This window comes from Phoca vitulina, unplaced genomic scaffold (assembly GCF_004348235.1).
Source record: "Phoca vitulina isolate PV1807 unplaced genomic scaffold, GSC_HSeal_1.0 scaffold93, whole genome shotgun sequence".
NCBI lineage: Eukaryota > Metazoa > Chordata > Mammalia > Carnivora > Phocidae > Phoca > Phoca vitulina.
In genome coordinates, this window is record NW_022589796.1 from 1,842,734 (window position 1) to 1,866,809 (window position 24,076).

At 34.6% G+C, this 24,076-nt stretch overlaps 1 protein-coding gene across 1 annotated transcript in view; it reads left to right on the forward strand.

The window, feature by feature from the left end:
- Positions 1 to 24,076, forward strand: part of GPR158 (G protein-coupled receptor 158) — a 446,114-nt gene that overhangs the window by 397,353 nt on the left and 24,685 nt on the right. Inside the window, exon 7 of the mRNA XM_032396681.1 lies at positions 19,776 to 20,014. Coding sequence (XP_032252572.1) covers positions 19,776 to 20,014 — 239 coding nt within the window. The remainder of the gene's footprint in view (positions 1 to 19,775; positions 20,015 to 24,076) is intronic.

Consider the following 24,076-nt stretch of genomic DNA (forward strand, 5'->3'; position numbering starts at 1 on the left):
CTACCATATGGTCCAGCAATTCCACTTCTGGGTATTTATCTGAAGAAAACAAAACACAAACTTGAAAAGATATATGTACCCCATGCTCATTGCATCATTATTTATAATAGCTATGATATGGAAACAACCTAAGTGTCCACTGATGGATGAATGGATAAAAAAGAGGTGGTAGATATAGACAATGGAATATTATTCAGCCATAAAAAAGAATGAAATATTGCCATTGAGACATGAATGGACCTGGAGGGTATTATGTTAAGTGAAATAAGTCAGAGAGAGAAACACCAATACTGTATGATCTCACTTATATGTGGAATCTAAAAAACAAAAAAAAAAAAACCAAGCTCATAGATACAGAGAACAGACTGGTGGTTATCAGAGGGTGGGTGTGGGGGATGGGCAAATGGGTGAAAGGAGTCAAACGGTATAAAATAAATAAGTCATGGGAATATAATGTACAGCATGGTGACAATGGTTAATAAATCTGTATCGCATATTTGAAAGTTGCTAAGAAAGTAGATCTTAAAAGTCTGCATTAAGAAAAGAATTTTGTAACTATGAATGGCAACAGGTGTTAACTAGACTTACTGTGTTGATCATCTCATAATATATGAATATTGGATCATTATGTTATATACCTGAAAGTAATATAATGTTATTTGTCAGTTATACCTCAATTGTTTTTTAAAAAGGACAAAACAATCAAGTTACAGAGTGGGAGAAAATATTCATCATAAATATCTTTCAAAGGACTTTATCCATAATATATAAAGTTCTACAAATTATGAAAAATCAAACAATACAATAAAAAGGATTGAACTTCATAAAAGAAGACACACAAATGTCCAGTAGCACATAAAACTATGCTAAATATTATTAGTCATTAAAGAAATTAAAATTAAAATCCCAGTGAGATACCATTTTGTAATTACTGGAATGGCTACAATTAAAAAGATTAACACCATCAGTGTTAGTGAGAATGTGGAACAGATGGGACACTCATACATTGTTAGTGAAAATGAAAAATGGCTTAGCCACTTGGAAAACTGGCATTTTCATACAAAGTTAAATATACATTTACTATATGATCAGCAGTTCTATTCCTGGACATTTACCCAAGATAAATACCCACACAGACTTGTGCAAGAATGATCACAATGGCTTTCTTTATAATAGCCCCAAACTTGAGCCGACACAATGTCCATCAACAGAAAAATGGATAAACTAATTACAATAATTCATACAAAGGCATATTACTGAGTAATAAAAAAACTACTTATCCACAATAATATGAGAAAACCTCAAAAACATGTTAAGCAAAACAAGGCAGACACAGAACAGTTCTTACTGTATAATTCTATTTATCTGTAAATCAGATGTAAATCAGGTAAAACTAATCTGTAGGGGAAAAAATTAGAATGGTAGTTGTCTCTTGGTGAATGCCAACGAAGTCTGGCTGAAACAAGCATACGGGAACTTCCTGAATTGATGGAAGTGTGGGTTACATAAATTGTTGCATTCATCAAAAGTCATTGATTTGTGCACCGATCTGTAGATTTTGTTCTGTGTAAATAAATTTAACTTTTAAATTTTTTTATTTAAATTCAATTTAATTAACATATATTGTATTATTAGTTTCAGAGGTAGAATTTAGTGATCCATCAGTTGCCTACAACACCCAGTGCTCATTACTTCCAGTGCCCTCCTTAATGCCCATCACCCAGTTACCCCATCCCCCCACCCATCTCCCCTCCAGCAGCCCTTAGTTTGTTTCCTATAGTTAAGAGTCTCTTATGAATTGCCTCCCTCTCTGTTTTCATCTTATTTTATTTTTCCTTCCCTTCCCCTATGTTCATCTGTTTTGTTTCTTAAGTTCCACATATAAGTGAAATCATATGGTATTTGTCTTTCTCTGTAAATAAATTTAACTTTAATAAAAGAACTGTATAGCAAAAAAAAGTAAAAATCTGCAGAATAGGAGAAAATATTTGTACATTATATATCTGGTAAGGGTCTGGTATCCAGTATATGTAAAGAAGTATTACAACTCAACAACTAAAGGACAAACAATCCAACTTTAAACATGGGAATTGAATTGAATAGACACTTTTCCAAGAAGATACACAAGTGGCATGTATGTACTGAAAAGATGCTTAACTTTTATTAGTCATTAGAGATACGAAAATCAGACCACACTGAGATAGCACTTCAAACCCACAAGGATAACTGTAGTCAAAAAGTCATATAATAACAGTGTTGGTGAGGATGTGGAGAATTTGAAAACCTCATACGTTGCTGGTGGGATTGTAAAATGCTACAGCCATTTTCTGAAACAGTATGGTTCCTCAGAATATTAAACATAAAGTTACCATATCACCCAACAGTTCCACTCCTAGGTATATACACATATATCAACTGATGAATGGATAAACAATCTGTGGTATATCCATACAATGGAATATTATTCATCAGGAAAAGTATGAAGTGTATTTTTTCATGCTACATAGTCTATGATTTCATTTCATGAAATATTCATAATAGACAAATTTATGGAGACAGAAAGTAGATTTGTGGTTACCAGGGTCTAGGGGAAAATGAGGAATGGGGAGTAACAGTTAGTGGGTATGAGGTTTCTTTTTGAGGTGATGAAAATGTTCTGGAATTAGATAAGGGTTATGATGCACAGTTTTATGAATATACTAAAACCACTGAATTTTATAAGTACACCATAAGATGGAGAATTTTATGAGCATGTGAATGCTATCTCTGAAAAAGAATTATTCAAATAATTATAAAATTCAATCAAGAAAAGGTGAGCAAGGTGTATAGATTTGTATGAAAAACAATACCTTTCTATTTACCTTTAAATTGGAGAAGGTAATGATGACAATTTCCTATTCACAATCTTACATGTAAACCTGAATTACCTAGGAATAATCCCAAGAGATGATATGCATTAGCAAGATGAAAGCACTATGAAACTTTTAGAGAGAAAGCTTTCCAAAACAATAGAATGAGAATGGCCAATTCAATAAACAAGCATTTGAAAATTAGCTCTTTGTCTAGAAAAAATTACGTTACAGTCTCATCTCAACTTATAAGAATTTCAACAAATTATAAAACTAAATTCAAAAAAAATTGAATAAAAGAATGAGAAATTATAGATTAATGTTCCATTTATTTCAGGAGAAAGGTTTTTTTTTTCATTATAACTATCAGTAATATTAAATATCCAGGGGGTAAGATAGCCTCATACTTTGCAGAACAGAGTATAAATGGTACAATCCACTGGAAATATTTGGTAATATGTATCAAGAGCTTTTAAAAAAATGAGTTATTTTTTGAAATCTAAAGAAAAAAATTAAGGGTGTACACAAAAATTTATCTGCAAGAATTTCATAAATATTCTTAAAATATAGGCAAATAGGTAGAACAAACATATTCAGAAACACAGATTACACTCTAGGTGTCAGCAAGAAAATGTAATATCCAGTCAGGCAGTCTGGGAAGGTGACGTGAAAGAAAGAGGTTTGTCAGTGGTTGTGGAGGATTTGAGAACGTGGTGGAGAGAAAAACACAATACAGCAGGCCCTAGTATATAAGCAAAGAAGTTATGAAGGGCACCTAAACAAAACAGATCAAGCTCATGTAAAAGGCTGTAATTGCAAATACTTCTTAACTTGCTAAGAAGAGTCCATCTGCAGAAGGTTGCTCAGTTTTTTTCATATTATAGCCAGGTTTTATGTAGATAAAAGTTTTCCTATGTTCTTTATTTTTTTTTTTTTTAAAGATTTTATTTATTTGTCAGAGAGAGACACAGCGAGAGAGGGAACACAAGCAGGGGGAGTGGGAGAGGAAGAAGCAGCTTCCCGCTGAGCAGGGAGCCCGATGTGGAGCTCGATCCCAGGACCCTGGGATCATGACCTGAGCCGAAGGCAGACGCTTAACGACTGAGCCACGCAGGCGCCCCCCTATGTTCTTTAGTCACTAGAAGATTTTTCCTAAGTTGGCATCTGTTCCAATATAAAAATATGAAACTTTATATCTTTAAAACTTATTAACCTTGTACTACCACCTATCTTCTCAATTACTTTTTCAGTTAATTTTCAATGCATTCTAAACCTGACAAAATAGATGAAACAATGTTCCCCAGTATAGATAGTAACAGCTGATACATATATAAGTTAATACAGTAGATTTCTATTTTCCATCCTTAGACTTTCAGGGGCTTTGAAGGAGTGAGAAAAAAGTGTCCACTGGAGTGTAGCTTATAATAATAAAAAAAAATAATGATTTGCTTAAAAGATTGGGTGCCTGGGTGGTTCAGTTGGTTAAGCGACTGCCTTTGGCTCAGGTCATGATCCTGGAGTCCCAGGATCGAGTCCCGCATCTGACTCCCTGCTCAGCAAGGAGTCTGCTTCTCCCTCTGACCCTCCCCCTTCTCATGCTCTCTCTCTCTCTCATTTTCTCTCTCTCAAATCAATAAAAACCTTAAAAAAAAAAAAAGATTATTTGTGGGCGCCTGGGTGGCTCAGTCGTTGGGCGTCTGCCTTCGGCTCAGGTCATGGTCCCAAGGTCCTGGGATTGAACCCCTCATCGGGCTCCCTGCTCGGCGGGAAGCCTGCTTCTCCCTCTCCCACTCCCCCTACTTGTGTTCCCTCTCTCACTGTGTCTCTGTCAAATAAATAAAATCTTTTTAAAAAGAAAGATTATGTGCTATCATATATCATGCTATTTACAAATATAGAATGTTATATGACAATGCTCAGAATTCCATATTATATTTTAAAAATCATATAAATTATATATTATAATCCTAATATTATAAAATATTTTATATACATTAGAAAAAATACTAGAGAATAAAATTCACCAAAATGCTAACAGTGTTTTTAGGTAGCGTTCATTTCTTTCCTTTTATTTGTTTATAGTTTTCTTTTTTTGTTACTTTGATCATATATTATAGTTTTAATGGAGGAATCAAATTGCATGTAAAAATAGATGAGTCTTTGTGATACTGTATAACACTTAAATGATCTGTAATAGGCAAGTTGATGTAGTAGGGACTTTGGGACCTGGAATGTTTAAGTCAAAGAGTTTTAAATCTAGCAGTGAGACAAAGTGTAAATAGTTAAACAGCACAAGAACCAAAGAGCGATCACAATAATACTTTATAATTAATTTCTAAAAGTTTCATTGACAATAACCAAAAGTTCTTCTATTTCAGGAATAATTAATGCCATCTAAGAAGTTAAAAATATTACTAGTCAGATAAACTGAGCAGTTGTTACATACATAGCAGATCTCCTGAATTTCTTTTGTGGTGGCATCTTCTACTTGCTAACTAATACATATTTTGTGTATTTTACTGTGGGTTAAGGTGAAGGTGAATGCAACAGTAATTTTAGAGTTTTTTTACATTTGTTTTTTATTATTTATATTGTTTAGAATTCCTTTTGTTTAACATTTCTTTTATATGAGACTAACACCTAAAATAGGTTAAATAAGTTAATGTGTAACTATTCATTGAGAATTTTGTTTTCTTGTTTTTATAAGTAATCACACATACAAAAGAGTAACTATATATTTGCAAAGATTTGAGAAAAAGTTTTTGTCATCTTTGTGGTCCCTTATGGTCTGGTACTATTCTTTATCTTTAAATATACGCTAAAGAGACTGAAAGACTAGAGTGTTAGATCTTATAAAATTATTAAAACTGTCTTTAGAAAGAGAAACGAGTTTTCTGTTATTTTTACCACATTCCAATTTGAACAATCATGATTGAAGAGAAAACAGGTTCAAACAGCTTTGCCTTAGGATATGCCTGGGGAAATACTTATCTGTGATTAACCTATTTCAGAGGAAAAGGGTTTTGTTTTGTTCTGTTTTGTTTTGTTTTGTTCAGACAGCAAAACTAAATCATGAGTTAGAAGTAAGAACAGATAAAAATTTAAATAGTAACATTAAAATGGTGTCATTTTAAAAATTTTCTAACTACAAAACCATTAGTGTTATGTTTCCCTTTTGAGATTGTAATATAATTGCTCATTTAAGTAATGATGCTATTAGACAACCATCTGTAATAAATTTGTTTTTATGGTTTGTCTAAAATCATGTTTTTGAATACCAAAATGTCATATTAAATAGTAAAACATTAAATTTTAAAAACACTGAAACTTGGAATGAAATTTTAACTTAAAATTATTTCTGCTGGCACACCTGGGTGGCTCAGTTGGTTAAGCAGGTGACTCGATTGCAGTTCAGGTCATGATCTCAGGGTCCTGGGATGGAGCCCTGCCAGGCTCTGCACTCAGCAGGAGTCTTGCTTGAGGATTCTCTCTCTCCTTCTCCCTCTGCCCCGCCTTCCCCTCATGTGTGCACTCTCTCTCTCTCAAATGAATAAATAAATCTTTAAAAAAAATATTTCTACTCATTAATCAGTGCTAAGTAATTGAAATACAAGGACAGAACCTATTTTTATACTTGTACTTGGAAGACAATGGCCATAGAATTTATATTTACTCTAGATGTAAGGAAAGGAACAGCATGTAATTCTTAACTTTTGATAATCTGATTTCTTCTCCTTCGTCTTCAGAATGATTCATCATCTGCTTATTGTTTGAAATATCTTTCTGTAGTAAATTGGGGGTGGGAGAACAGTGGAGAAGGAGCAATAGTATCTACATTTAAATCTTTCTCTGCAAGATTTTATCCAAAACTTTTCAAATTAAACATCTTTGGAGCACAAGCACACAATTGCTATGAAATGTTCTTTATTTGCAATATTGTTACAATTGAAACAATTCCAAAGGAATGTGGTTTAGGAATCAGGTGTTTTTGCCAAATAAAGAAAGAAGGTCTGATTTTATTTATTTATTTATTTTTTAAGATTTTATTTATTTATTTGACACAGAGAGAGAGAGCACAAGTAGGCAGAGTGGCAGGCAGAGGGAGAGGGAGAAGCAGACTTCCCACAGAGCAGGGAGCCTGACGTGGGGCTCGATCCCAGGACCCCAGGATCATGACCTGAGCCGAAGGCAGCCGCTTAACTGACTGAGCCACCGAGGCGCCCCAAGAAGGTCTGATTTTAGATCAATTAGTATTAATGACCTCTATTTTAGGGAATCCACCATGCTATATTGATTATCAAATTTCTTCCATTTTTTTTTACAAGCCTAAGATTGCAGAATGAACGCTTGTGAGAGGGGAATGGTGTACATAAGTTTAAAATAGTTGCACTGCAAATAAACTAGTGCAAAGTCCAAGTTTTAAGGCTGGTGCTTCTCACCTCAGCACCTGGGGGAGGGAGAAAACAACCAGATGGCTAAGAATACCCTGGGACTATAATAGACGAGGGCTGCAATGTTCAGGAAGGTACAGAAGAATTTACTGCTTTTCTGCAGGAATGAGAACCATTGTATTTTTTTTATTGAGGTAAAATTCATACAACATAAAATTCATCATTTTAACCATTTTAAAGTGTACAGTTCTGGCTTTTAGTACATACACAATGTTGTGCAACCATTACCATTATCTAATTCCAGAATATTTTTCATCACCCCAAAAATAAACATTAAGCCCATTGAATAGACCACCCCTTCCCCAAATCCTGACAACCACAAATGTGCTTTCGGTCCCTATAGATTTACCTATTCCAGACATTTCATAGAAGTGGAATCATATAATATGTGACTCTTTGTGTCTGGCTTCTTTCCCATCACATAATATTTTCAAGGTTTGTCCAAGTCGTAATATGTATCAGTACTTCATGCGTTTTTATAAAAAAGTAATATTATATATATATATATATATATATATATGTATATATGCTACACTTGGTTTATCCATTCATCATTTGATGGATGAGTTGTTTCCACTCCTGACTATTATGGATAATGTTACTATGAACACTCATATACAGGCTTTTTTGTATGAATCTGTTTCAGTTCTCACAGGTATATAATAACAGGAATGGAATGGAATTGTTTGGTCCCATGGAAAAATCCATGTTTAGCATTTTGAGGAACCACCAAATTGTTCTCCATGGAGGCTGTATCATTTTCTATGACCTGAGCTGAAAACAAGAGTTGAACACTTAAACAACTAAGCCACCCAGGCGCCCCAAGACTATCCCTTATTGAATGGTCTTGACACCATTGTCAAAAATCAGTTGACCATGGATGTAAATAAATGTTTATTTCTGGATGATCAGTTTTATTCTATTGATCTATATATCTGTCCTTATGCTAGTGCCATACTGTTTTGCTTGGTATAGCTTTATAACATTTGAAATCAGAAAGTGTGAGTCTTCCCACTTTTTTTTTTTTACCCTAGGTTGGCTATTTCAAGTGCTTTGCAATTTCGTATGAATTTTAGTATCAGTTTGTCCATTTCTGAAAATAAGTCATTTGGAATTTTTTTTTAAGATTTTATTTATTTATTTGAGACAGAGAGAGAGAGCACAAGCTGGGAGGAGGATCAGAGGGAGAGGGACAAGCAGACTCCCTGCTGAGCAGGGAGCCTGATGCAGGGCTGGATCCAAGGACCATGAGATCATGACCTGAGCCAAAGGCAGACACCCAGGTGCCGCTCAGTTGCAATTTTAATAGGGAATGCATTGCAGTCTCTGGATTGACTTGAATCTATAGATCAATTTAGGAAGTATTGCCATCTTAGCAATATTATATCTTCTGATCCCATGAGCACAGAATGTCTTTCCATTTCTTTAGGTTTCCTTCAATTTCTTTCAGTGGTGTTTTATAGATTTCAGCATATACATCCTTCACTTCCTTGGTTAAATTTACCCCTAGGTATTTTACTCATTTCCATGATATAATAAATGGAATTGTTTACTCAAGTTCATTTTTGGATCACTAGTATACAGAAATAAAAGTAATTTTTTATATGTTGAACTTGTATCCTACAACTTTACTAAATTTGTTTTTTAGCTCAAATTATGTGTGTGTGTGTGTGTGTGTGTGTGTGTGTGTGTATTCTTTAGGGTTTTTTATATTTAAGATCATGTCACCTACTAATAGAGATAGCTCTACTAATAGAGACAGCTCTGTTGCAGTATGAATACCTTTTATTTCTTTTTCTCAACTAATTGCCATGGCTAGAATTTTTGGTATAGTGATGTGTAGAAGTGGTAAGAACAACATTGTTGTCTTGTTTGTGATATTTGGGGGAAAGACTTCAGTTTTTCACCATTGAGTATGATAATAGCTGTGAGTTTTTCATAAAATCCCGATAAGAATCAAGTTGAAGAAGTTACCTTCTACAGCTAGTTATTGATGTTTTTATCATGAAAGAGTGTTGGATTTTTGTCAAATGCTTTTTTCTGCATAAATTAAGATGGTTGTATTTTCTTCTTCATTCTATTAATATGGTATGGTTTTTTCTTCATTCTATGAAAATGGTATATTATATTGATTGATTTTTGTGTGTTGACCACTTTGCATTCCCAGGATAAATCCCACTTGGTCATAGTATATAAACCCTTTAATATGTTTTTGAATTTGTTTTGCTAGTAATTTGCTTAGCAATTTTGCATGTCTATTCATAAGAGATATTGGTCTGTAATTTTTTTCTTGTGATGTCTTGTTTTAAAAAGATTTTATTTATTTAGAGAGAGAGCATGCAAGCATGCAAACAGGGACAGTGGGGGAGAGGGAGAGAGAGAATCCCGAGCAGGCTCCACTCTCAGTGCAGAGCCTGATCTCCCAACCCTGAGATCATGACCTGAGCCAAAATTGAATCAGACACTTAATGGACTGAACCACCCAGGCACCCCTATTGTGATGTCTTTATCTAGCTTTGGAGTCAAAGGAATGCTGGCCTCATAAAATAATTACAAATGTGTTCTTTCCTCTTCTATTTTTAGAAGAGTTTGAGAAGAATTGGTGTTAATTCTTCTTTAAGTATTTGGTAGAATTCACTGGTGAAGCCGTCTGGTCCTGATCTTTTTTTTTTTTTTTTACCGAAAAGCTTTCAATTACTGGTTCAATCTCTTTGCTTATTACGGGTCTTTGGAGATATCCTACTTCTTCTTGAGTCAGTGTAGGCAATTTGTGTGTTTCTAGGAATTAGTCCATTCCATTTAGGTTATCTAATTTTTTTGGTATACAGCTGTTCATAGTATTCTGTTATAATCCTTTTCATTCTGTAAAGTTGCTAGTAATGTCTTCCCTTGCGTTCCTGATTCTAGTAATATGAATTTTTCCCCCTTTTCCTTGTCAGAGTAACTAAAAGTTTGTCAATTTTGTTTATCCTTTTAAAGAACCAACTGTGGTTTGCTTATTGTCTCTATTGTTTTTCTATTACTCATTTCACCTTATTCCACTCTAATATTTATTATTACCTTCCCTCAGCTTTCTTTGGATGTATTTTCTAATTTCTTACAATGGAAGGTTATTGATTTATATATTTCTTCTCTTTTGAATACAGGCGTTAGCAGTTATAAATTTCCCTCTAAACATCGCATTTGCTAAAACTCATAAGCTTTGGTATGTTGTTTTCATTTTGATTTATTTCAGATTATTTTCTAATTTCTTATGTGATTTCTTGTTTAACTGATTGGTTGTTTAAGAATGTGCCATTTAATTTCCACATATTTGTTAATTTTTTAGATTTCCTTCTGTTACTGATTTCTAATGTCAATCCACTGTGGTCAGAGAAGATACTTTGTATGATTTTAATCTTTTTCAATTTATTATGACTTGTTTTGTGGCCTGATTTGTATCTATCCTGGAGAATGTTCTCTCTGCACTTGAGAAAAATGTGTAATCTGCTATTGTTGGGTGGAGTGTTCTATATATGTCTATTAGATCTAGGTGATTCATGATGTTGTTGAAACCCTCGATTTTCTTATTGTCTGTCTAGATAGTCTATCCATTACTGAAGTCAGGGTATTGAAGTCTCCAACTATTATTGTAGAACTAACTCTGTTTCTCTCTTCAATTCTGTTAGTATTTGCTTCATGCTGTTTGAGGTTCTGATGTTTGGTGCATATGTATTTACAAATATTAATACTTTGATGGATTGACAATTTTATAATTATGTCTTTCTTTGCCTCTTTTAACAAATTTTGTCTTAAAGTATTTTTTATCTGATATTAACATAGGAATCCTAGCTCTCTTTTGGTCACTATTTGCATGGGATATCTTTTTCCATCGTTTCAGTTTAATCTATTTATTTCTTTGGGTTTAAACTGAATCTCTTGTAGACAACATATAGTTGGATCTAGTTAAAAATCTATTCTGCCATCTCTACCTTTTAGTTGGAGAATTTAACCAGTTTACATTTAATGTAATTACTCATAAGGAAGGACATACTTCTATCATTCTGGTACTTGTTTTTATATATCTTTTTTATTTTTATTCCTCAGCTCCTCCATTACTGCCTGCTCTTATGATAAATCAATGTTTTCTAATCCCCCATTTTTATTCCATTTTCATTTTTTACTATATATGGTTATTTTTTTAATGGTTGCCCTTGGGATTAACAATTAACATTCTAAATATATAATAAACTAGTTTAAATTAATACCAGTGTAGTTTCAGTAATACAAAAACTTTGCCATATATCACTCTGCCCTCCCTTTTACACTGTTAGTGTCACAAATTATAATCTTTCAACATTATGTGCCCAACAACATAGATTTATACTTATTACTTTATACAGTTGTCTTTTATATAAGAAAAAAAAGAAGAATTACAAACCAAAAATACATTAATACTGACTTTTATATTTATTTCTATGGTTACCTTTACCAATGTTCTTCATTATTTCGTGTGCATTTCAGATACTGCCTAGTGTCTTTCATTTCAGCCTGAAGGACTTCCTTTAGTATTTCTTGTAGATCTATTAGTGATGAACTCTCTCAATTTTATTTATCTGGAATATCTTAATTTTTCCTTCATTTTTGAAAGACAGTTTTGCCAGATATAGAATTTTTGTTGACATTTTTTTTTTCATTTAGCATTTTGAATATGTTATCCCACTGCCCTCTGACTTCCATGGCTTCTGATAAGAGAATAGATCTTAATCTTACTAAGAATCTCTTGTATATAGTGGGTACTTTTCTAAGGGTGCTTTCAAGATTTTCTCTTTGTCTTAGCTTTCAACACTTTGATTATAATGTGTTTTAATGTGAGTCTCTTTGAGTTTATCTTACTTTGATTACTTGAGCTTCTTGAATATGTAGATTTAAGTCTGTTGTGAAATATGGGAAGTTTCAGTCATTTTTTCTTCAGATGTTCCTTCTGGCTTTTTTCTCTCCTGTCTTTCTGGAGCTCCCATTTTGCAAATCTTGATATTCTTAATAGTGTACCACAGGTCTCTTAGGCTCTGTTCATTATCCTTCATTTTATTTTCATTTCTGCTTCTCACACTGTATAATCTCAATTGACCTATATTCAAATTTACTGACTCTTCTACATGGTCAAATCTGCAGTTAAATCCTTTCAGTGAATTTTCCATTTCAGTTATTATACTTTTCAACTCCAGAATTTCTATTTGGTTCCTTTGTATAGTTTCTATCTATTCATTGATATTCTTTATTTGGTGAAACATCATTCTTTCTTTACTTTAGTTTTTTGTGCATGGTTTTCTTTAGCTTTTTGACCATATTTAATATAGTTAAAGTCTTTGTCTAGTACGTACAATGCCTGGGCTTCCTCAGAGACAGTTTCCATTAATTTCTTTTTTTTTTTTATATGGGCCACACTTGTTTCTTTGCAGGTTTCTTTTTTTTTTTTTTGAAAACTGGACATTTTGAATATTATAATATGGCGAATCTGGAATCAGATTCTTCATCCTCCCCAGCATTTATTGTTGTTCCGTGGAGTAGTTGCTGCTGTTTGTTTGCTTACTGGCTTCTCTGAACTAATTCTGTAATATCCATATCCTTTGTTATATATAGCCACTGAAGTCTCTGTTCTGTTAACTTAGTGATGAGCTAGTGATTTAACAGAGATTTCCTTAAAGCCTTGAACAAATAAAACCTTTTTAAAATTTCTTATTTTTTGTACATGGACTTTCTGTGTGTATGTGCATGTTGGGACATGCCTTCAGCACTCAGTCAAACACTTTACAACTTTGCCTTAAACTTTAGTTCCTGCTTGTGCAGTGTCTCAGGTCAGCAAGATATGAAAGTTTAAGGCCTTCTTAGGTCTTTTATGAGCATTTTTCAGCTTTCCAGATGCCTGGGAATATATGGAAGCTTTTCAAAGCCCTTTTTGCCCAGAAGATCTCATTCCCCAGCCTTTCTTCCTTTTTGTTTAGTCTGTTGTTTGTCCTAACCATTATCCCTTGTTCCAGGTAGCATCAACCAATCCATTTACCTTTAAATATTTTAGTCAGATGACCCCCGGGTAGCTACCTCGCCTTGGGAGGGTTCCCAGTTTGGTGAAATAAGGCAAGCCCTTTGACATGCAAGTCAAAACTACAATAAGATATCACTCACACCTGCCAGAATGGCTAAAATCAAAAACACAAGAGATAACAAATGTTGGCGAGGATGTGGAGAAAAAGAAACCATCATGCACTATTGGTGGGAATGCTAACTGGTACAGCTACTGTGGAAAACAGTATGGAGATTCCTCAAAAAGTTAAAAAGAGAATTACCCTATGATCTAGTAATCACACTATTGGGTACTTACCCAAAAAAATACAAAAACAGTAATTCAGAGGGATACATGCACCCCTATATTGCAGCATTTTTTACAATAGCCAAATTATGGAAGCAACCCAAGTGTCCATCAATAGATGAATGGGTACAGAAGATGTACACACACACACACACACACACACACACACACACACAATGGAATATTATTCAGCCATAAAAAGAATAAAATCTTACCATTTGCAATGACATGGGTGGAGCTAGAGAGTATAATGCTAAGCAAAATAAGTCAATCAGAGACACAAATACCATATGATTTCACTCATATGTAGAATTTAAGAAACAAAATAAATGAGCAAAGGAAAAAAAGAGAGAGAGAGACAAACCAAGAAACAGACTCAACTCTAGAAAACAAACTGATGGAGAGGAGGAGAGTGGGAGGATGGGTGAAATAGGTGATGGGATTAAAGAGTACACCTGTCATGATGAGCACTGAGTAATGTATAGAGTTGTTGAATCACTGTATTGTACACCTGAAACTAATATAACACTTCATGTTAACTATACTGGAATTAAAAAAAGAGAAAGGCAGGCCCTTTGAACTAGTCTTCCAGGGAGCTGCCAGAAAGGTCAAAATGAGCAACCACAATTTTTTAAGAATAAGGTCCATTGTGTTTGCCTAATACTAGTTACCTGTCCTGAGAATGCAGGATGTTGTCTTCAAGTTCACCACTGAGCTGGGGAATGGGAACTAGGACACTGGGTAGAACAGTATGTTAAAATGTCACAAAACTCTTTTACTCAGATTCAGCTGTTTTTCTCTTAGTTAAGCATCCCCCTGGTTGCTATAAGCTTTTGATTCTTTTTCAGGGTTCCAAAAAAGTTGATTCTAATAGTTTTTGCCACTTTATTCATTGCTTTTATTGATGGGATGGACTTATGGGATTCTTTATTCCACTATTTTTGCGATACCATTTCCCAAAACCATTATATTTTAATTGCCTATTCATTTATGTTTACTAGATTATAATGAGCCTGAGAGCACGTAGATACTGCATTTGCATTTCTAATAAGTTTACAGATGATGTTGATGATAATGGTTTGGGAACCACTGGCCTAGAGCAAGCAACATCTAAACTGAGCCATGAAAGAATAGGTAGGAATTAGCTAAATTAGGTGTTGGTATTGTTGTGGGGGGAGGAGCAGTGAGGAAAGCTGAGGGCAAAGGTTCAGACAGAGGACACCTGCATATAGTCCACAGGGACCTGCAGGTCTGTAGGAAAGGGAGAGTGATGAGATGAGGCTGCCAGGGCAAGGGAGAACCAATATTCAAAGCCATTTAAAGGCCTTTTACCATACTAAGGAGCTAGGATTTGGGGGGAGAGCCACTGAAGGAATATAAACAGGGAGCAACATGATCAGAAGTGATCAAGTAGCTTCAATGTAGGGTGTGGATTGAAGGTGGGCAAGACCAATAAGTAGACTAATTAGGAAGCTACTGTAAGAACAGGTTGATGACCAAGAGCTATATAGTGGCAGTGAAGATGGAGAAAAAGAAAGATTTGAAAGATATTGAAGACACAGAAATTAAATTCCTGAACCCTCATTTCATGTCTGGAATGTAGGTGAGGGAGAAAAATTAAAGTTTATTCCTAGGTTTTTGCTTTGATCAGTTAAGTGGTACTAGTCACTGAGACAGGTAACACAGGAGCAAAGAAGGCTGGAGGAGCAAGGAATGGAGAGAGGGATGATTTATATTGGGCACCTGCTGATGTCCAGTCGGTCACTGAGTAGAGACATTTTGAGCTCAGGAGAGAGATCTAAACTAAGACCCAGATTTGGGACTTGCCAGTCCGTAGATCACTGAAACAGGGGAGTAGATGGAATTCCCTGGATACAATATGTGGAGCAAGAAATAGATCTAGATGGCTACACTTAAGAGATCCTTGAGAAACACTACCACTTAAGGGGAAACCTAGGGAAGAGGAATCTGCATTAGAGACTACAAAGTTGCTGACAGAGGAACAGGAAGAAAATCAAGAGGACATGACAGAATGGAAGCCAAGTGCATTCATTAGCCATGCTGAAAGGTGGAGATCAAGTAAAACTAGGAATAACAATATCAGTTAGATATTTGAAGAAAGTAATTGATAACCTAAGTACAAATCCTGACAGTAGAGTTTCACGAGTTCAAACCAGAAATGCATGGGAGGTGAAAAGTAGAGGTAGGTAATATAGTGACAGCCAATTCATGGGTTGCCCTTTTCATTGTTTCAACATGATTGCTATGAATTTATCTACTATTAATAATGAAAACTGAATATATTCTTTAAATATGCCTTTTTATATTAAATTCTGGATATTTCTTGCAATCTTCTTGTATATATTACTGCTTTCCTTCAGAAATAGTGAGACCTTCTGAACAGATGGGTAGCCTGAAGATATTTCTATGAAAAAAAATAGTAGAAAAAGAAATCTAAGAAGTTTAATGATTGTATTTTTTCCTACAGCTGTATTTCATATAAATGCACATCTAATGATTTCCCTTTTAGAAGTTGGTTTCTAGGGAATGAACCATATAAACTAACAGAGCTTGTCTTTTAAAAATACGGCAGAATTTTCTCGTTTTATTTTAAGGCAATGCTAGAAAAATGCATCTTATTCCATTATACCAAAACCAATATCCTGAAATGCTTAGATTGAAGTACAGAGTTGTGTTAGTGTGTTTCCCAGGATTCAAAAAACAGTTAAAATCAATAACAGGAGACTCATGAGGGCTTTTGCTTTGGTTTTTCCTCTCTGGAAATGAGATTATGGGATCTGTGACAATCTTGAATTCTCAAACTATATAATAAATACCCAGAGGGTCACCTGGAAAACACGAAAATTTCTGATAATTTAGAATTGGGATTTATTGACTAAAAGATTACCAAACTAGGATCATACAGATTTCCTCTGCAAAATGCAACTTATATTTCCTGCTCTGTACTTTGTTATGGGATTTCCTTCAGCTAGACTATCTCCTTGTATCTTCTTCACTTTCCTCCATTTCTATTGGTATCCATCAAAGTCCAGATTAAATACCACCTATTCTATTATGTTACTAGACTTACTAGGTACATACAACATAGAATATATGCTGTTTTATATGGAAGTTATTTGCACACTTATTTCTAGTTAAATCGTAAGCTTCTAGAGCTATATCTTATTCCCCCATGTTGCCTAGCATGATACCCAGCATATGATTGTCACTATATAAATATTCATTTATTATATTTATATGCCAGGTATTAAAATTGTGTCTAGAATTAAAAGAATTCTCTTTTTTTCTGCCTAGCCAAAAAATAGAAGACCATAAAAAGGGGCAAAATTTCCTCTTTTGAGTTCCTAGTCATTCAAAATTTAGAATTCATCTCCAGGTATAAACAGAAACAATTATGTGTACCTAGTGGCTGCAAGTTTCTCCTACAGAAAATAAGATTGGCACAAGCAAAAACATTAATTTGTTTTAAAATTTCTCTTATTTCTAAGGGTTCTCTGAATATTTTGATCTGCTAATTACGATAGAAGGCTTCTTATAGGATTAGTCATTGGTCAATAAGTTGATAAGCTTGTTTAAAGCAGAAAGGCATTAAAGAAGTGTGTTAGAGGGCGCCTGGGTGGCTCAGTTGTTTAAGCGACTGCCTTCGGCTCAGGTCATGATCCTGGAGTCCCGGGATCGAGTCCCGCATCAGGCTCCCTGCTCGGCGGGGAGTCTGCTTCTCCCTCTGACTCTCCCCCTCTCATGCTCTCTCTCTATCACTATCTCTCTCAATAAATAAATAAAAATCTTTAAAAAAAAAAAAGAAGTGTGTTAGAGGCTATAATTTAAAACATACATATAATCATTTACGAATATTTTTTAAAGGTTTATTTATTTTAGAGGGAGGGAGAGAAAGAGAGAGATAGCATGAGGTGGGGAGGGGCAGAAGGAGAGGGAGATAAATCCTCTAGCAGACTCTGTGATGAGTCTCCATGGAGCTCCATGGACCCTGAGATCATAACGTGAGCCAAAATCAGGAGTCAACGCTTAACCAACTGAGCCAACCACATGCCCCTCATTTACCAATATTTTTGAGAAAAGGCCCCTTCTTTGACTATGTATCTGGTATTTGGAGTGCACTCTTCTCTTTCTAACATAAATTACTGTAATGCATTATCTACTGTTCACAATGTTGGTTCTTAAATAAGAGTGTAATTCTAAAGATTTTTGAAGTAACCTGAGTATAGACTCTTTCTAGATTTTTATGTTTATTGACCACCCCAGGCTTATTTAATGACTCACCTACATGGAGTCTTTCCAAAGCATTCAAGATAGATTTTATACAAATAAGTCTCCTTTTGTTTCACAGTCATGTGTAATTATTTTATTTATAATTTAGTTAAATTGTGTAAGATGATAACAATGGGCACAATTTGGGGACAAATACAACTGATTCTTAACAAGTAGCAATTCAGCTGGTTGGAGCAGAGGTGTTTGAGGCATACGAGACAGAGGTGCAAGTTAGCTGCTAGTGCTGGCGTTTAGCATGACATGGGCAGTACTGTGTTTTACATAGAATGGAGAATAACCATTACTCTGGTGAACTACTTAAATGAAGAGTAAAGAGATCTTCTACTATATTCCTATATTATACTAATATCTTTCTGACATTGTTCCACAGAAAAGTTTAGGGGTACATATTTTATTCAGAATTAAATATCTTCATCCTGTGTGTTAGCTGAAGGACAATGGAGTTAAAGGTATAGGGGGAGGGGCGCCTGGGTGGCTCAGTCGTTAAGCGTCTGCCTTCGGCTCAGGTCATGGTCCCAGGGTCCTGGGATCGAGTCCCGCATCGGGCTCCCTGCTCAGCCGGGAGCCTGCTTCTCCCTCTCCCACTCCCCTTGCTTGTGTCCCTCTCTCGTTGTGTCTCTCTCTGTCAAATAAATAAATAAAATCTTTAAAAAAACAAAAAACAAAACTCAGGTTAAAAAAAAAGGTATAGGGGAAAGAAGGATAAATAAAAATCTGCTAAAAAAATAACTTTCTTTGCTCGATGTGTTGATTCAGGAAGAGCTACCAAAGGTCTATAGAGAGAGAAAAAATAGTATAATACCATCTAGGCTATTTCAAGTGTATATGTTTCATTTCTGGATTTATAACGATTTTTATGAAGAATTCATAGGAATACTTCATAAAAAATTTTTGAAAGAATGAGACGGAGGAGGGAATAGAAAAGTTGGGAAAATAAATTTATTTTTGCCTTTTGGAAATTGATTATGGATAGTATCATGAGCCACTCACTTTTGTGACATAAAATATCAGAATGAGAGTGGGGAGTTAAATCAGCTAAGAATATTCTGGAGATAAAATTATAGAAAAGGGTAGGAGGAAGGACCTCTGTAATAAGGTTGGATTTTGTCTTCACACAATAACTAAGATGGAACAGTTCTTAGATATCACTTAATCTGGCTATTCATTCGAATTACACACACAGAAAAAAAAATTTTTAAATCAATTTCTTATAGGTCATCCCAATCCTCTTTCTTAATATGGAGATCTTAATTCAGTTACTCTAGTATTTAAATATCTCTCTCATTGTTTTCATATTTATTTCATTATTATTTTTGGTAATGTGATAATTACAAAGGGAGGACATTTAGAATAATTTTCAGAAAATACCTTTCATATCATTTTACTGTAAAAAATAACTGGTTCAAGGAAGTTTTTGACTTAGTATAATATTGTGAAATCCAACTACTCATTTTCAGGACTGTTTTTGATCCCTCAGAAACCCTGTTTGAGCCAGCTTGCCTATGGATCTTTTTTTTTTTTTAAGATCTTAAGCACATTCCTTAAAATATTAAGACACACTCAAAAGAATTCCATCCTATACAAATCTATTGACTCACTGGCTAGATGTAGGATATTTGTTTTGCTATTGGAAGATAAAAACTAGAATGAAATTAAGTGAAAATATAAGCAATACTGTTTCTGGGTTTTTTCCATGTTAAAATTCTGCTTAAGTAGGTTTTTGGTGGGTTTGAATTTCACCTAGAAAAGTAAAATATTATGGAGTTTTTCTGAGTGTTAAGTTTGCCTTCACATTTTGATGTTTTGCTTTTCCAGGGTTTTGAAGGTGTTTCTTTCACGAACAGCCCAGCGGATTCCATATATGACTGGTGGACGGGTCATGAGGATGCTTGCAGTAATACTTCTGGTAGTATTCTGGTTTCTTGTTGGCTGGACTTCATCTGTTTGCCAGAATTTGGAGAGGCAGATTTCACTTATTGGCCAAGGGCAAACATCTGATCACCTCATCTTCAATATGTGCCTCATTGAGCGCTGGGATTACATGACAGCAGTCGGTATGTGGTCACTTGGTTTGTGCGGATGGCTTGTCCTTTCTCCAGTGGCATTAAAATAGACTTCTTTAGAAGCCTTACCATACCCTTTCACAAAACTGAAAGGGATTTCACCTAATGTGGTTTGGGTAAAACAATGTTATGAAAAGGACAGTAATGACATGTGGAATGCAGACTTTTTCTGAGTTTCCATTCTTTTTCAAAGGTATATAGCTTTGTAGCTTTGTTGAGAAAATGTAATCAAGTAAATCAGGAAGGAGAAATGCAGCAAATAAGAGCAACTTCTTCATACAAAAAGACTTTCTGTTTTGCATCTTATCAATGTGTTCCCATTTGATTAACAATAGCTATTCTCTTGATTTATTTCTTTAGTTGGGAGAAAAAAAGGAAACATACTGATATTTTTTATATAGTTTTGGTCCTGTGATATTTCAGACTTGGGATCCAGGGCACTCTTGGTGTAGAGATTTTCCCTGCAAACTTTTTAACTAATCTATCATTCTTCTAAAGATAATTTATTAGGAATTCTCTGGAGGTCCAGTATTACACAAAAATGAAGCCATGCTCCTTGGGATTAGTTAGAGAGAGTTCTGTGACTGAGAAACTGGAAAACTTGGGGGAATCACATGACAATTTAGGCCAGAAGCACAGGTTTTTCTAATACCCTGGTTTTGTGAAAAATGAGGAAGAGAAATCAATAGGAATTTTTCTGTTGTTAACATTAGGCTATTTTAAGCCAGGCCTCTAAAGATACAAAAAATAATGAAAAGAAATTTTTATTATTTTGTTGTCATTCCCTTCAGTTAACCACAGAACAAATCTTATTTTTTATTTGGCAGATGTCAAAAATAAACACATGAGTCTAATTCCTATTTTCTGTCTCCCCCATATTTGGCAGTTGTTGGTTGAATATTCACATTTAGTATTTTGCTAGAAGTTAATAAAAGGTGTATTTAGTTTATAATTCAAATGTAATATTTTTCTGGGTGAGATATTTTAGGAATTTTATTGGCCTGATATCTGTAAGAATAAAGCAAAGTGGGTATGTAAAAGGAATGATTATAATGATTATATGTAAAGCCAACCGTCATTATTTTGATCAATATCAAAGAAGATATCAAAAATATCAGTAGATATAAATATCGGAAGATAAAACATAGAACTAATCTGATTCTGACTTTAGTGTAGATATGAAAAGTAAATAAATTGTATAGATACAAAATTTCTACTCAGTAGAAACCTCTAACATTATTTTACATTGTTCAATCCAAATTAACCAAACTAGAAAAAATCACTTTCCCATATTACTGTGAAGAAAAGCCCACTATATTTATTTTCTGTTTTATAATACTCAAAATATATGATGAAGCATCATTGGGTAAGGAATAAACAAGCAGAAAGCATGGCCTATTTACCTAGCATTTTTTTTTATTTTGTACACCTTGGTTTTGAGATATATTTAAGGCCTTTTAAAAATTTCTTTTACACTCTGAAGGAAACCACATTCATGAACCTGATGTCTATGTAGAAATAAATAGGAATGTATAGCTGACAGTAACCTGCAATTTATTTTATATAAACTTTCTTTATATATAAGTAAAAGTTTCATATAATAAACAAGACCCACTGAGTATCATTTCTCTAGTACTGTGTTGAACACTTTGCAGGAGACATAAAATGTATAAAATTTTTGTTCCTCTCATCAAGGAGCTTACTACTGGTTTATATAAATGGGAATTGTTAAAAATTACTAAAAAACAAAATTATGTAGTAAAGACTCTTGGTACAATAGTAGTTCAATAAAGGAAGACAACACTTTGGACCAGAACCCAGGAATCCTTAAAGAGAAGTTCTCTGAGCCATGGGTAACACTTAGGTTATTGTAAAGTGGTACAGAGAACATTCTCTTTAATAGGAATACTGGTGGAAGTAGATGGAAATTATATGAAATGTGAAGGAAATGCCCAACTTTAAAAGAAGATTATGTTGGACTACATTGTGATTAATTCTGGATAGTTAAGTTTATTGAGTCTTGAAAACCTGTTATAGGAATTTGGAGAACTAGGAATGTGATGTGATGAATCAGTAAGGTCAATCTAGTAGGATCAATCTAGATTGCCTTTAGGAGGTGTGTGTGTGTGTGTGTGTTGTGTGTGTGTATCTGTACGGTATATATGTATATATATGCATGGTATATATATGTATATCTGTAGTATATATGTGTATGTGTGTATCTCCATCTATCTCTCTATATATATGCACTAAATTCATAGGTTTGGGAGGAAGAATCATTAGAATGAAGAAAGAGCAGTGGTTCTCAAAAGTGTGGTCTCAGAACCAGCGACAGCAGCAACACCTGGGAGCCTGTGAGAAATGCACATTCTTGGGCCTATCTGCAGACTTCCTGGGTCAGACACTGGGATAGTGGGGCCCAGCAGTCTGTGTTTAACAAGCCCTCTAGGTAATTCTGATGCTATTCTAAAGTGTAGAACTACTGACTCAGAGGAAGTAAATCAGACAAACTTACTAGAACATACATCACTTAACTGTGCTCTGGGCACCCCATAATACTCTGTTTCCCTGATCAATCACTAGAACATTCTTCAAAATGATTATTTCAAGTCTTGTAGCATATCCCCTCTTGACACCTCCCAACTATCCATGTTCCTCTTTTCTCTTAAAAAAGCAAGGTAGCAGTCAGACATCAGTTGTCTTCCAATTCTTGTCTACATATCTACAAATCTTCCTATATTCCTACCCATTCTTATTCACCCCCCCATTACCTAAACTCCTGTGCCACACTCATCCAACTTTAAACCCCTTATGTCCAGACCTGTCTCACTTTATATGACTGTCTTATCATCTGAAATGCCCCTACCTCCCAAATCTCTCATTGAAGAATTCTATTCTGACCACAACTTTCTCTCTTAGGTTATTTGTTTAAGTACCCCGTCTGCAATAGCTCTTTAGATTCATGGGCTATTTTTCTTGTACTTTACTGCCACTACATTCTGCTTTCCTCCAGAGAGACAGCTTACCAGGTAGCAGGTTTTTCCACTAGCAAAGATGAAACTATGAGAAAAGTAGGCATTTTTAATACAGTAATTCTGGATCATACCAGAAAAGGGGTGCACAGAGAGCAAGGAGGACCCTGAGCTCACCTTCCTGAGGAGCCTCAGGTAGGTAGTACAAGAGAGAATAGCTTGTGGTCCATAACTTGAGAGGGCTACAGGGAATGCAGTTCGTTGGACAATAAGCCGGTCTCAGTTAATGTAAGAAGAGAGAGAAGCTAAGAGGAGAGCTTGATTATTATGATGGAAAGATCTAGGTCATGGCTTTAGGAGTGAGATAAAATTAGCAAAACTTGAGAGGCAGGCATTAAACTAATACTCCCACAGGTGTTAAATGATAACATTAGGGTCTCAGAAAATAAAAGACTAGTGATAAGTTGCAGAGACAAAAGAGGTGAGAGGAAGTGAAATGGTGGTGGTGGTGGTTTTGTTATCTCCAGGCACTGTTTCCATCCTATAAACTCCTGGAACACCTTCGTTTCAATAATACCCTTTTCCTGCAGTGACACCTTTCTCTGAAGAAAAGTTGAGACACATGGTTTAAAAACAGGAACAAATATTTGAAATTAGGACTGTCTTAAAAAATCAGAGACATGTGGTTGCTGTGATTTTTTTTCACACTACCCTACAGCAATTCCATTTATTTATCTTTCGTGTATCTTTCATTTTTCTTTCTAGTGCATGTAGCACTAGATATTCTGTATTTAACCTCTCTTAATTTAATGTTTTCTAATGTGTGGTAGATGCTTCTTTTCAGTTCTCTTTATATATTTCTGTAAGTAGCATGTTTGCCCTCAGATTTTTTTATACTCAGACTGTTATTCAAGAATAAATTCTTGTATCTTCAGTCAGCCAAGAATAAACCTGTACCAAAAGCTAAATTACTCCATTTCCTAAATGGAAATGCTTCTACATAGGGGACAGGCTGCAGAGAAGCAATAGATAAGTTTTACCTTGAGGTGCAAAACTTTGTCAGGAAGCTCTGTACACTTAC